The sequence below is a fragment of the Mixophyes fleayi genome, chromosome 3, assembly GCF_038048845.1.
Source record: "Mixophyes fleayi isolate aMixFle1 chromosome 3, aMixFle1.hap1, whole genome shotgun sequence".
Taxonomy (NCBI): Eukaryota; Metazoa; Chordata; class Amphibia; order Anura; family Limnodynastidae; genus Mixophyes; species Mixophyes fleayi.
In genome coordinates, this window is record NC_134404.1 from 202,575,253 (window position 1) to 202,591,319 (window position 16,067).

General features: G+C 38.6%; 1 protein-coding gene across 1 annotated transcript in view; it reads right to left on the reverse strand.

The window, feature by feature from the left end:
• Positions 1 to 8,647: 8,647 nt before the first annotated feature.
• The window catches only part of LOC142143217 (uncharacterized), a 78,887-nt gene continuing 71,467 nt past the window's right edge, over positions 8,648 to 16,067 (reverse strand). The window contains exons 30-33 of the mRNA XM_075200929.1: positions 15,962 to 16,027; positions 15,550 to 15,615; positions 15,273 to 15,338; positions 8,648 to 13,361 (exon numbers count right to left, since the gene is read on the reverse strand). Coding sequence (XP_075057030.1) covers positions 13,216 to 13,361; positions 15,273 to 15,338; positions 15,550 to 15,615; positions 15,962 to 16,027 — 344 coding nt within the window. The 3' untranslated portion in view covers positions 8,648 to 13,215. The remainder of the gene's footprint in view (positions 13,362 to 15,272; positions 15,339 to 15,549; positions 15,616 to 15,961; positions 16,028 to 16,067) is intronic.

Consider the following 16,067-nt stretch of genomic DNA (forward strand, 5'->3'; position numbering starts at 1 on the left):
CTCTTGTTCCAAGGTGTCAGCTCCTGACTCTTGATCTGAGGTGCCATCATCTGCCTCCAGCTCCGAGGTGCCATCATCTGCCTCCAGCTCTGAGGTGCCATTGTCTGCCCCCAGCTCTGAGTCTCGTGCCACTGTGTCCGGCCCTGAGTCTCCTGCCGCAGCCTCTGCCCACGAGTCTCCTGCCGCAGCCTCTGCACCCGAGTCGCCTGCCACTGTGCTGCCTGGTCCTGAGTCTCCTGCTACCATGCTGCTGTCTCCACTTCAGAGTCTTCAGCTGCTGTCTCCAGTTCTGAGTCTTCAGCCGCTGTCTCCAGTTCCAGGTCCTCAGCCGCTGTCTCCAGTTGCATGTCTTCAGCCATTGTCTCCAGTTCTGAGTCTGCAGCCGCTGTCTCCAGTTCTGAGTCTTCAGCCACTGCCTCCAGTTCTGAATTGCCAGCTGCTGTCTCTGTTCCTGAGCTACAGCCTGCCCCAGAGGGGGTGCTGCTGCTGCAGCCTGCTCTAGAAGGGGTGCTGCCCCTCCAGCCTGCTCCAGAGGGGGCGCTGCCCCTCCGGCCTGCTCCAAAGGGGGCACTGCCCCTCTAGCCTGCTCTAGAGGGGGCCCTGTCCCTCCAGTCCACTTCAGAAACATTGCCAGTCCATGCGGTTCAGCCCGAGTTGCCAGTTTATGCGGTTCAGCCCGAGTTGCCAGTCAATGCGGTTCAGCCTGAGTTGCCAGTCAATGCAGTTCAGCCTGAGTTGCCAGTCCATGCGGTTCAGCCCGAGTTGCCACTCTATGTGGTTCAGCCCGAGTTACCACTTGGTGCTGTCTGCTCTGGAATTCTCACAGCGCTGTCTGCTCTGAGGCTCTTCATCGGGCTATCCAGTCTGAGTGATGTGCCCAGTCTGGGCTTCCCATCAGGTGTGCCCAACTTGCCGTCCCAGCCTGGGACTCCTGCTCTGCCGTCCCAGCCGGGGACTCCTGCTCTACCATCCCAGCCAGGGACTCTCCAGAGACTGCTGCACAAGCTGGGAACTCTCCAGATTCTGCTATTGAGCCAGAGCGCCCAGAGGCTGCTAATGAGCCAGAGCGCCCAGAGTCTGCTATTGAGCCTGAACGCCCGAAAGCCTCTTCCGAATCTTCAGACCCTTCTCCAGCCTACTTTGACAGAGACCTGAAACAATTTTCTTTAGTCCTTCAACTCTGTATGAAACAATTTGAAGAGTCTCCAGGATATTTCTCTGACAAATTTAACCAAGTTGGTACTATTATCATAAATTTCAGAGGGGAGCCACAGACTTGGGCCTTCTCCCATCTTAATTCTGATGATCCCATTACCAACAACACCATGGACTTTGTAAATGCAGTCTGCCAGAAATATTATCCATCTACAGTCAAGTCACCTGATCTGGGTTTCTCTGTGCCCATATCAACCTGTGTGTCAGTTCCTGCACTTGTCCATAAATTCCCTATAAGCGTCTCTTCAATCATGCAGTCTGTGTCACCTAGAAAGACAGATAACAAGAAGGAAAAAACCCTCTCTATGCCACCTCAGTCTCAACAAGCATCAACCTTGGTGACTGGCTTTATAGGCATATCGCCATCTTGTAATAAAATAAAAGGTCCTATCCTGACCCTTGGCTGGGACTCAGACTCTGAAAGTGAATTTGTTGAAGATACTAGAGACTCAGTGGACGAACTTGCCAATTCTTCTTTTGCTTTTGAGGAATTGGGTCTTCTCTGTACTCATTTAGAGAAGAGCCCAATTGTGTCTTCAGGAAGATCCCCTAAAAAGAAAAAGAAGTGGAGAAAAAACTTGAAGAGAGCATGTATGGAGCATCTGGAATCCGCTCCTTAAAGGGGGGGCTATGTTACGACTCTGCCTATGTTTTGTATGTGGCAGCAGTACCTTTAATCCTCCAGAGGTGCTGCTGTTCTGCTACTGAGCTTGTACCATGCCTGAAATGGTTCACCTCCTTGCCTAATTAGAACTGCACCTGGTTCACAGCTTCTAATACCTGCCTCAACTTGTGCTTAGTGCAGGTTATCCGTGTATACCTAACTGCTGCTCGTGTCTCCCTGTTCCAGCTTGGTTCTGCTGTTGCTTGATCTTTCGTTGTGACCTTGGCCTGTTTATCGCTGATGCTTGTTTGCTCGTGACCCCGAACTCTGCCTGGATACTGGATACTGTTTGAACTTTCGTTACCAAAACCTTGGCCTGATTAACGGACTATGCTAGTTTGCTTGTGACAATGGACTCTGGTTTTGCTTGTACTTGTGTTCCCCGGGCCTCTACCTGGTCACTGGACTCAATTCCTCTGTTTGCTTGCCTGGACAGACTCGTGCATCCTGGCAATAGGGTAACTCTATATTTGTTACTGCATTTTAACTATATCTGTCATTTGCTTGGAACCTGTTGCTCTGTGAACTTTTCTTCCACACCTTTTCATATTTATGTTGGGAGTTATACCTGTTTATGCTGTTACATGAAAACCTGCATATTCCTTGAACTGCATCTTGTTCATATATTTTGCCAAAATAAAGACATTTGTAATTATACTTCCATGGCCGCTTCCTGAGTTTACTAGGATTGATAACACTCAAGTGTTAAACGATAACCTGCTTGAAGTTGGAGAGTTTGAAACTGCTAATCACTGTTGTCTCACTTTGGTGTTTATATTTTAAACGTTAATGCACTATACATTCTTTTTGCTTTTTGTTTTTATATTACCCCTTAGGAAATGTTATAAGAACAGATCAGAAGAAAAGGAGAGATCACTTTTCCAGTGAGAGTGGGCAGGAAGAGTATGCCAAGTACAGCAATTACAGGTGGACGCCTTAGCCAGGGGTGTGGTGTGGGAGGAGTCCCAGTGCTATCAGCACAGGGCTGTTTATTCCTAGGGGATTCCTGCATTATTTTCCAGGCCCAATTTAAGTAGAGAATTCAGCTCATGCTGAACAGGCTGGGGGCGAAAACACTATGCTGCAAGTTTCTCTGTTATAGTGAAACCAGTCCAATGTCATAGCCTGGTGCTCGTTTAAGCTTTTGTGAGGATCACACGCTGTCCATGTTATGTGGCCTTATCAATATATATATATATATTGATGCTTTTTAAACATATGTTCATGTAGACACTATGGTGTAATGCATGCAATGTATGTTAGGATGCTGCATTTGTACAGCACACATTGTATGTCTTGGACACAAAATCGTCCAACATTACATTAGGTTCTAAATGGCTAATGCAGAGCTGGACATATCTCTGTTTTGTTAGTGTAATATATGCAATTTCATAAAGCATATGCACACCTAAAAAGCGTACACTTATATGCATATGCAGATTCAATATAATCTCATCTATATATTAGTAGCATAAGTGCGACTTTTAGAAGTGACTTATTTCTATGATGCCATTGTCTGACAAAACTAAAGGTTTTAACTAAGGTCTGTAGAATTGCAGAAAAATATTGGCATTGCTTTGTTTCAGAGATATTTTGCAAAACGTCCGCCCACCTGCCATTTACAACAATGCATTACCATGTAAAGTAGTGTATAAAAAAGTTATTGAATTCTGTTAATAAAGTAATTTAATCATAACACTTTAATTTAAATTCAAGCGTTAACCGCCGGGTTTCTCTAGTTGGTCCTTATTACTGGAGAGAGAAATTGTGGAGGGAAGGTGAAAGAAAATGTAGGCCAACACATTTTTTCTTTGCTTCACAGTGCAGTGATGGCAACAGCAGGAGGCTCAGCAGTAAGTCAAACAGGGGCCATGGAGGAGGGCCTGGAGGAAGCCTTGGAGGAGGGCCATGAGTAGGCTGCAGATGAGGGCTACAAAGATGACGTGGAGGCCAGCTCTGGGGAACCATTGGCCATGGAGGAGGTTTGACCATCGTCAATGACCCCAGATCATCATATTTATAAGGCACCACAGATTCCACAATACTGTACAGCAAGGATACAACAATATAAAACAAATATATATAGTAATAATGCGTAAATACAATAGTACTAGCATACAGCAAAAACAGCAATAGACATAGCTCATATATTAAATAGCACAATACAGCATACCATATACAGCATACAATGTAAACAGGGACATAACATCAAGATGGGCTGACAGGAGACAAAGGGTATAGAGGACACTGCATGTAAGACCTTACATTCTAGAAGCAGGTAAAGATAAATAAATGTAACTTCTTATCCTCGCTGAAAAACATGTCTATTTTTGCAGGCATGACACTGAAGATGACTTAATGTTGGACAAGGATATTAATGGTGTATGTGAAACGTTAGAAAATGTGAGTCTTCAAATTAATTGAACTTAATTTAATCTTGTATGAGAAAATATTTCTTAACCTGTATTTGCTTACAGAAACAAGTCATCTATAAATGCAATACTTCAAAAGATTCAAATTATGACATTGTCTAAAAGGCATGTAAACCTACTTGGTCAAAGGAATGTAATTCACGGAGGTATCCGCTTATTCTGGCCGTGAAGACAGACTTGATGCACTCTGCCATATAAAATAGATCTTTGTTTAATTATTGCTTTTGTGCATAAGCATGTAAATTAAGAGTGCATTATCCAAAAGCCTATATTCCGTAAAATAAACCTCAATTATCAATAATGATGGATGTACTCTGTATTTAGGGCATGTTTAATTTGTTTAACGCATTTTTATTACCACACTTATATTTTGCCATTTTTTCATCCAAGGATTCTGCAAATGAGGACTTAACCCTCAAGGATAAAATGGATCTAGCCCAGGCATTTCTGGATGACAGACGGGTGTTATGTGCTATGCCCTGGGCCAAATGATGGCGTATGTACAGCTACTCTATACAAATCAATTTTAGGACAATTTGTTTTTTACTTTTTCTATAAAAAAAAATATGAAAGTTTATTAAAAAAAAATTAAAGATTGAAGTGTTGGTTAAATATCTTTGTTTCATTGAACATAAATTCTATGGTTTTATTCAAAGGAAGTGAATGCATTTTTATGAAACAGTGATTAATGTGAGCTATTAGTGTTGTAGTAACAGTATACAATGCATATATAAAAAAAGGTGTTAATTGTCAAGGTCCAAAAGTATTTATTGCTTATCAATGGGGCAGCGATGTTATATTCTCAATGCACGATACACATAAATACATAAAAAATAATGTAATAAAAATGCTACAAATTAATAATAAACATTGTTAATGGGGATGTGATAATACACAAAAGATAAAGTTGTATTATTGTATTCATGTAGAATATGCTGCAAGGGATTAATAAATTGTGAATAGTTTAAATTCATAAATGTGGCACACGCTACACTCTACATTTGCAAACATGAAGACTTTATGATAGACACACCTATGTGCCTGACATATACCTGACGCACATGGTACTGGTGCAGACCTGGATGCATCTTATGAAGTGTCTAAATACGCATTTGCTTTTTTACTCATATGGGTCCAACTCAGCTTCAGGACCTAAGTGCAATGACATCTATGGAATCTAAAACCAAAAAGGCTGCAAACATATACAAGGTAAGGTGAAAAACAATAATAGCAAACATGCCTCACACAATCCCCATACACAAGAGAGGCACCATTGAGAAAAAAAAGATCACTCTGGGGGAAGGACACCTAGGTCTTCAGTTACTGTAGAAAACACAAGTTTGGGCATCAGAACAACAATTCAATTTGCAGATTTAAACATTTTACAATTGGATTTGAGTAATTGGTCAAAAAAACATTTTTTTTACCAATTAGTTTAACTCTAGTGTAGGTGTATATCCTTATTGTACAGGAGCACCAACCATCCAAACAGGTTCCACATTTACTGCTCACCTCCAGTCCAAAGACTCAAACTCACAGAAAACGTCCGATGATATTTGTTTCATTGAGACTGGAGTTATTCACTGTTGTCAAAAATAAACAAATAAATAATGAATAAATAACACAGTAAAATAAAAACAAATAAGTTAAAAAAGACAAAAAAAATGTAATCCCTTAGCAGACAAGTGAGTAAGAATAAACATTTTGTATATGGATGGTGACTCTTGGACCTCAAGTTAATTCACTAGTCATAGATTCACTTAACTCTACAAATACAAAAACCTCCCGCTTCCAAAGTAAAATATAGTTATCACTTTGCTTGTTAACAGTACTAAAAGAAAATATAAGGCTTCCAAGTAGAGTGGAATTTTTGTGAAGATCCCAGGTCTAATTCTACTAGATAAACTTTACTTAGATGTAGATTATATTGATATTACTATGAACTGTTTCCCAAGACAAAGTGGGACATCTCCAATTGGCTGTCAATAGGATCCATACAGATGTTTTATAATAGGTGAAGAGCAGAAACCACTACCAAGTAAACATAGGTTACCACAGCTGAAATTCATATGGCATCAGGGGCGAACGGAGGATTGTCAGGGGGTGGTTTCCCCCCCGACCCAAAAAAACCCCCACCACCCCACGAGAGCTGCTGCGCATGCGCAGCAGCTCCGTTTCTTCAGCGCTGTCCTATACAGCAGCCGCGGCGCTGTCTAAGAAGCGTCCGTGGCGGTGCTGTATACACTACAGCACCGCCGCGGACGCTTCTTTGACAGCACCGCGGCTGCTGTATAGGACAGTGCAGCTATAGCGGCCACTTAGTTAGCGCAGGGGGGGTTTCTGGAGACTCAGAAACCCCCCCTGCGTGCGTCACTGGGCATAACTACTATTCATGCATGATTGTAGCATCCTCTCAATAACCTTTAATGCAGTACTAGGGAACAAAAGGTAGCACAGACTACACTGTATGTTGCAACTAAGCTTATTAGCCTTATCATCTATTCATCCTCAATTGCCATACTAAATACGTACTAAATTCAAAATATCATCAAACGTGCCACACTTATTTTCTTCTTTCAACCCTTTCATTTAGTCTGACCTAACATCACTCTTATAGGAACCTTTCTTCCCAACTTCTAACCCTCATCTACAACCAGATATTTGGGCAAATCTAACATCTCTGCCACTGTGTTGTGCTGTTTGCCCTTTTTGTACTTCATAATTTCAAGTTGTTGCTAATAAGGTAATATATACCGTATATACTCGTGTATAAGCCGAGTTTTTCAGCACAATTTTTATGCTGAAAAAGCCCCCCTCGGCTTATACTCGAGTCAATAAGTTTTCCCAGTTTTTTGTGGTCCTCGGCTTATATTCGGGTCGGCTTATACTCAAGTATATATACGGTACATTTTGTCTTAGTTTTTACCTCCCTGTGTTGTCTATGTAATCATCTATTATACAGTTGAATGTGCTGAAGATTTGTAATAACAAAATATTAATAGGTCTTTTTCATATCATTTGTATTGTTTGTATGTTACATTAAGACTATCTACAATTTCCCAGCACAGTAAAGCCTATATAAACATAAACCTAAGGTATATCCTGACAGGTGTAAAACAATACTCAGACATTGAGATTTAATCTAAAAAAGATAAAAACATATAGTATATAAACTGAAATAAAAACCTGTAAAGAATTAAAAAAAAAAATTCACAGTATATTGACTATGTGCATACACTCCTTCCCCTCCTTGTTCTGCCCATGAAATTGTAGACTGTAGTAAGAGTCCTATGCTCTTGATGGTGAATTGCACACACTAGCGTTCACTGGCGTATAGTTAATTTCTGGCATGCGCAACGCAAGTTAACACAAAATACGTCACGTATTAGCTTTTACATTCCTTAATGAATCACATTGCCCATTTTCATACATGGCCTTAGAAAAGTATCCCATATTGGCAACGTCTTATATAACAGCATTTGTATAATATTGTACCGACAAGCTTCATGTCAGAGCAAAAATTGAAAGGGGATGTAATGTGTAGTCTTCATTAATTATGACAATCTATACTTCTATATGAACCATGTAATATTGTTACGAGCGGCGGCTCACCGCTGTTCGTTCCTTCCTGCATCCCGGCTCTCATGACAACAGCCGGGACGTCACTTCCGGTTCCTGTGTCCCATCCAATGTCAGGGAAACGCTCGGAACGCTGTTGTAGTCAGCGCCGCGTTCCGGCAATGCTGGACAGCATGCTCTCTAGTCCAAACACCAGTGGCTAAATTAATGAATTTATTAACAACTCTTGGGGTTCATTTACTCTCCCTCTAAGCTCCTTGCTGATTGGTCTCTTTGAGTGTTTAAGGCAGGGAGGGCTTGGCCTCCCTGCTGGTTATAGCGTTATTCTCTGTGGATAGCTGAGCTGCTGTGTGCTGTGTTGCTGACTCCTGATAGATTCCCTGATTTGACCTTGGCTTTGTTTTGGACCCGCGTGAACTCTGATTGCCCCGACCTCTGCTTGTTATTTGGATACCCCTGCTTGCTGCCAGCCCTGACCTATTGGCCTGTCTTTGACAACTCTGTTTGCTTCAGACCCCAGACCTTGGCTTAAGTCTTACTATCCGTTATCATCTGGATTACCTCCTCTGGCCTTGCCGTTGCGGTTTTGTTAATAAATTTGCACTACAATAGAGTTAAGACCTGGGGGCATCCAAATACCTGTGAGCATATCAAGCTCTATGGGAAAGGCGGCTAAGTTCTGTAAGTTTATTACGAGACTGGTCAGCCTAACAAATATCTTAAATAAGAAAATTCAACTCAAAAATAAAACAAAATATTGTTCTGCAAATCAAGTTTATTTTATGTACTCATATGTATTGCATATACACACTACTATGTCAAAGCCCTGGTAGTTTATAAACATTTCAGTACAGCAGCAATTTATTCTTAAGACTACAGTTTGTAAACATGGCTCACAAAGCCAGCTTATAATTAAATGACAGTCAGGATATAAAATTATAATGCATCATGGTCATTGTTCTGCAATTCTCAAAACAAAAATCACAAGGAAGCATAATAACAGCATTCTTAGCAATAACAGCAATGTACAGCCATACTTTATGAGATATGACAAGATTTAAAAATGAAAAAGGTCACTAAAGATGAATTGAGTTTCTTATGTCCTGTAACATTAAAAGCAGAAAATTTTGAAAAGGTTATATGTTAGTAAAATGAATATTGTATACATGGCACTCTCCATATACAGCAAGTGTAAAGTTGTAATTATCCTGGTAATTATAACTCTGTTTCATGCTTCTGAGTGGTTGACATCTATGTAAAGTGATGATGTAACTCATTATGAACTTGGTTAAATTGGCATTAAAGATGTCAAACTGGTTTATGTGGTGCTATAAAACAACTGCAAATGTAATTGTATTTTGCAGTGTATGTTATACGCATTTCTTTCGGCTTGTTAAAGTGTTTTAATTACCAACTGAGACATTCTTAGCCATGTAGGTAAACTTCAGTTAAATGAAAGGACTTCAAAAACATTTAAATCTGATATACTCAAGTTGGTTTATTAAGAATCTGAAAAAATCTAAGTGCCTGATTTAGAGTTAGACATAAGTCAAACTGCAAGCTGCAAAAAAAATGCTTTGTTTTACTGTACATGTGCAATAAAACCGTGCAGAATTTAGAAGATACTTATTTTGAGTATATAAATAGATATGTAGCCTCTGAGGAGGAATATATGTTGCAGCACCCGAAGGCCTGGGTAAATATACATGTTCATGTTCACGAACACATTTATTTAGTATGTTTTTTTAAAAAAGAATAATTAAATGTTATAGTCTGGGTTGTTTACCACTAATGCAGAGGGACAACAAGCATAGATTCCCATGCAAATGCATCACCCAGCACCAGGATATGCCAGACTGCAGCTGGTTACATTATAACTGGGAGACACAAAGTGAGATTCCCCTGACATAATGTGAAACAAACCCCAATCTGAGCAGCACTGATAAATAGGACCCACAAAAAACATGCAGCTTCTCCTAAGGGAAAAAAGACCCAATGCTTAATAGCTGACACCACTGGATGCCAGGGTATGAGTGTAAATTCATAAAATTATAAACTACTATCAGTTACTTACTACTTGGGTTTGCTGGTGCCTGTAGAATTACAAGTACAAACATGCACATGGCTGCCAGAGCATGCTGAAGCATGTGGAACTATAAACCGCTAGCAGCCAGAACCCTTTGGAACATGAAGTTATAACAAAAGTGCCTTATATTAAAAATCACACATAGTCTGAATGTATTTCCCTAGGGAATTCTGCCCCATGATGACCAGGCTGTTGCTGTTTTCACATTATGACAGGAGACCCCATGCTGTTATAGTAAGGCTAACCCAGCCTGACATAGCCTGGTGCATGTACCACTTTTGAAGGGGGACCCTACACTCATTCTTCCCCTGCTTTAACTGCAACCTACCCAGGCGATAGCACCGGTCTTGGCTAATTTTCTTTCTTTATTTCTTTCTTGGAAAAAATCATCTTCAAGTTGATGATGATAACTGCAGTGTCTTTAATTCTGGCTGCGTCAAGATATGCTCAGAGTGTATAGAAGAGTTGCAACTCAATACATGTGAACCTGCAATTTGAATATGATGGTGTACCCTAAATCAGGCCTTAAATGTGCAGGAATCAATGGCAATCAAAAACTAATTATCTTCCCTACATTGCACTACAGATGAAGTACAGTCTATTACAGTGAGCGAATATTTTTTGGCATAAAATTTTTGCACATTAAATATGTAAAGCTATACACAGCTATGCTATTCAGACATTTGTTACGAGATAGCACACATGCTTCAGTAATTCCTTAGTGACGTTGCACCATTTATTGAAATAAACTCTGCTCCATCTGTTAATAAATCAAAGATAATTGCTGATTGTTTGCTGTTAGATACAGCACATTTGAACAGTATTAAGTGTGTGCCCCCCCCTAGAAAACATTATTAAAAATGTCATTTGCATTAGAAACACCACTATATTTATGATATAGTCATGAGGCCACAAATAGTATTGAGAGTTTTAAGCAAAATCTATATTCACCACTTATAGACCATAATATAACATCAATTGACAAAATATTTTTTTACTTTTGTCTATTTAACTACATTTATTAAAGCTACTGTGCTAAGTTGTGCAGTGTTCACAGGGGCGTAACTAAACATTTGTTGGCCCTAGAGCAACAGGCCCCTCCATGTACTGACCAATGGTATAAAAACTCACAGGGACTGGCAGGGAAGATAGGGCCCCCCAGCTTTTGGGCCAATAACAATTATACCCCTTGCTACTACGGTAGTTACATTCTTTACTGTACAGCATTCTACCAACAACGTCAATGCTCATTGTGTTTCATATTGCCTGATGGAAGGAGTTATTGATGTTAATTAGAACAAACCTGTTGGTATATTAATTGGTCTGTGATAAAAATATGTCTTGCACAGTGAAGAGATCAAACACTCTAGAGTGCTCCCACTTTATTCTACTGGGGCTCAGTCAAAGAGGAGGAAAGGGAGCAGCTGTCTGAAAACAGATTAATTCAAATGACTGGATATTCAGTCACTTTCGCTTAGTGACCCAGCTGGTGACACTGTTATTCTACTTATTTCCACAGCTCTCATCCAACACATTTATACTTGTGCCAGAGCTGCAGATACATGCACCAATACGCATTATGTTTTCCCAACTGCATCTAACCATTCTCACTGAGGAAAATACATTGAGTCTTCAAATCGTTAATGAAACCTCGTAACATAAAATGTTAATTAACACAGCGCATTAAAGCAGTGTCATTCATGTGTATGCAAATGTCTATTCAATTTAATGTATAACCTTTTTAATGTATAACCTCTAGTGAAGAGTAACTTTGTCTATTAATTGTTCTAACTTACTCTTTTGTTCCTTTACCTGATAGTGTTTGTTAAATACAGAACTATAGCTGGCCTAAAATATAATATCATGAGCTTTCTGGTATCAGATATACAATAATAACCATATAGGCTATCCAGTAAAATAATATTTTGCTGAATCATCACAGCAGCATAGAATATAGATAAGCACATGCAGGAAGCACAATGTTTATGGTGATGATTGGTTGATGAGTACTAATTACTATAGTTTCTACTATAGTTTTACATTATCTGTACATTGAACAGGCTTCATAGAAAGCTGTCTAGTTTGCTACCACTTGATATACATTCTCCAGTAGCAAGCCAAAGGACAAAACCATGCAATGTTTTTACAGCAAATGCAATTATATATTAATATGCACACTATAGCATTTTAAACGTATTTAAAAACACTACACCAAATCCAACCACACTTGAAATTTTAAAATAGCCTAGCTAAAGCTATTAAATGTCTAAAGCAGCATGATGATATTCATTTGTTAATTTGTTAATTTATTTGTTACCATCATCAATCTACCTGTACAAATAAACAAATTGGCTGAATAATGTATGCCATTTAACCACAATTACATAGTTACAGGCAATGTCTGTTCAATAGTACTTAACAAACAGCACATACATAAATGTGTTGATAAACCAAGTGATTAAATAATACAGTATGGCGGAACTGCATAGACTTAACAGTGTAGATGAGGGATATAATCTACATGTCTGCATGTGTGTGTGACACTGTATACTTAGCAGATGACATGTATTTTTTTCAATGAGATAATGCAGTTTACTTGGTATGTATGTTGCAAGAGAATATTTTAATCATGTGCCCATGCTTTGCAAAACACAACAAGCTAAAAACATGACATGAATGGGCCATAAACTGTTCAACAGCTTAGCACCGTTTAGTAAACATGAATCACCACATTTTGTAACTCTTTCAGTCTTGGCAGTTTCATATTTTGCTTTTGCAGTAGTTAAATTGTCTAAAAATTATGCAGTTCTATGTACAAGTACTGTAGGTATTTTTGTCAACCAACAATAGTTTGCCTAGAGAAGTACCATTTCATTTACTGCCACTGCTATCAGCACAATAAAGCTAATTTTTCAACATTAATGCAAGAAACCAGTTGCATTATTTTGATCTTAGTGATTTGCCTTGTACTAAAAGATGACAAAGAAATGATATAAACTTATAAATATGCTTAGTCTTGCAGTTTGCAGTTCTTACTTCTTCTCTAGGCTCTCTCACATTGTCACATAATGAAGGACCGGCTGCCCTTGTCATGACATATCATTACATGTCATTCTCCTTTCTTACTCTCATAGCCTTTACAAATGTAAACACCTACTCTGCCGTGTGACCTGTTCCCAGGGCACGCACTCTAATTTCTGTCAAAAAAAAGGTTTTGTTAATAAATATCAATTATATATCTAGTGTCCATGTGCTCTTGTCTTTGTCCCATCAGGGAGAGAATGACTAGAGGATTGTTCTTCACTGTAGGCTGGGGTGGAGAAGAAAGGAATTTTGTAATCATTTAACCCATCATGGATAAGGCTCTGGAAGAAATTAAGAACACCTAAAAGAAGGAAAACAATTGTTATGTGTTTGCTGCATATTAGCATAATAAAATGTAAAGCAAATATTTCAGTGTTCTACAGAAAAATAATTTTGGTAAAAGCATGTTAAACACCTGACACATTTCATACAAACCCATGATTTTTATGTATTTGTGATGATCTTTTGAAAAGTGTTGTCTCTACTCTGTATTTGACCTGCTGTATTTGCTTTTCAAACATTTATGTTTGAAAAGCTACCCATGTTTTGGGATATGGTCCTTTATTTTGTATTCTCTAACTAATCCTGCTTTATTTTACCTGGTTTCCACTTGGTCCCCTGTCTTTGCCTTATCCCCAACCTGTCACATTCCAGGAAGCTACCCTGCACTTCTGCTTCAGTGCATTGCCCTGAATCACACATGTATGCAGAAGGAGAACTGTTTACTTATCTCCGGGCTTTGTATTTAAAACTAGCCATGTTTTATATTTCATTATCTTTATGTAAACTCTTCAGTTCACTACCCATATGATTACGTCTATTGTTGAACAATTCATTCTCTACCTGCTCAAAACCACCTGAGAAATAATGCTATGATGCAGGGGTATCTGCAAAGCTAATGGGATGTCTCCAGTACTCCTGCCATGAATGCTTGACATCCCTTCGTGAGAGTTATACATGTGATAAGGACCATTTGCCTATTGTCACTCAGGAGCTCCCAGTTCCTCACTTTTATGCATAAGGGAAAATGCCAGAAAATGTTTCAAATATGTTTTCATTGTTAGATAGCTTTAATGTATTGATTTGTACAAACCACCTTGCAGCTTTTGTTAAATACATTGCTCTTACTGCTAGCGTCTATCGGGACAGACTGTCTGTATAATATTAAGCTGTTCTTTGGACACAAATAAACCAGAGTCTATTGCTATTTACTGTTACTTAGGGATTTTTGTTTCCTCACTTTTTTGCATTAGGGAAATCTCCACAAAGTGACTTTCATTTGTTTGCTCATGTACTTGTGCAAGTAGGAGACCAGTGGTTATGGAAAGGGAATGTTCTGTCTATAGCTATACTGCAGAGATGAAAAGCTTTAGTATGTAGAAAGTCCAGCAACATTTTTTCAATCCTGATTTTATTCAGGGTTGCGATAATGTTACTTAGCTGTTGCCAATGGTTAATGGCAAACAGATATGTTTTAACCAAAACTATCCAGAGGAAAAATTATGTAACAAAACCCTTACAAAGTCAAAGGCTGTTGTTTATTTTCCAATATGCTGCAATTAGTTGTAGCAAATTACTCTCTAAATTGTGGGATACAAGAGCATTAGTGTAGAATTCTCCATAAGACATAAGTATTTACATATGATGAGGCAAGCAGAACAGAAACCTAAGAATAGTCTTTTTATATCTATGCTAGCTCAAATTTAAAGCGTTCTTGACCAGAGCCCAGGGGTCATGGGGTTATGGGTTTGATTCCAACCAGGGTCATACCTGTGAGGAGTTTGCCTGATGCATGAATGGGTTTCCTCTGGGTACTCTGGTTTCATCCCACACTCCAAAGACATACTAGAAGGTTAATTGACTTTATATATACATATTGATTGTAAACTCCACTGGGGCAGGGACTGATGTGATGATTAAATATTCTTTACAAAGCACCTTGTCATATGTAGGCGCTATATAAATAACAATTAGTAACTAAATAAATACAAAGCTATAACTAAATAAATACAATGGCTATGTGGTAGTATAATACGCTCCAGTAACGGTTACTAACATAAGTTCTATGTTCATCAGACCACAATACAAGAAGATGTCAGTTATGCTCTGAGGGTCTTGTATAGGACTAACCATGTCACCTCTGCAGTCTTTACCCAAAATTAAAATAAAAAAGGCATGGAAAATTGCAAGTACGCAGAATAAATAACATTACCTTCTCCCAGCTGCTTAAGTCCGTTAAGACTGTTAATGAAAAGACTTTGTAAGTAGTCAAGAAGACCTGGAAGAATACAGAAAATGTTGCTATACAGGATGTATTTTTAAGTGAACATTGAGGTATGAAAATCAAGAGTAATAATTTCATATCATTACACATACATTTACTAAGAGATGTACAAGTGTTATAAATATCTAATGTTATGCATATCTTTATCACTGGGGAGAACTATTGTTTTTCACTTGGACTATAAAGTACAGTAGAATAACTTTACCTTCTCTAAGCTCAGTAAATTTATTAAGTCCATCATAGAAGAGATTCTGGAAGTAATGAAAAAGTCCTGAAAGAATTAAGACACAATTCAGTTTTAATTATAAATATTGAGGTAAAATAAACCACAATTAAAGGGAAACTTCATTTCATTGTATAGCATCTACACTGGAGATCTGTCATCATAAATAAGGGTAACATAAATACAAGTAAATCTCTGCTTGGACAATATAATTCTTTGAATGTTGAGTTACCCTTTCCCAACTTTATATTTCTTCAAATAAATAAGACCATGTACTAAGTGGTGTACAAGTGTATTGCACAAAGCAGGTTTTTTCAACTGCTTAGAAAGAAATACCAAACCTACTGATGGTTATTCTATGTTCGGACGGACATGCAATGCAGGACATTTTTACCTTCTTTGAACTCATTAAGTTTGTTAAGTCCATGGTAGTAGAGACTTTGGAAGTAGAGAAGAATATCTGAGGAAACAAAGATATACCATATATATGTATCTGGCTA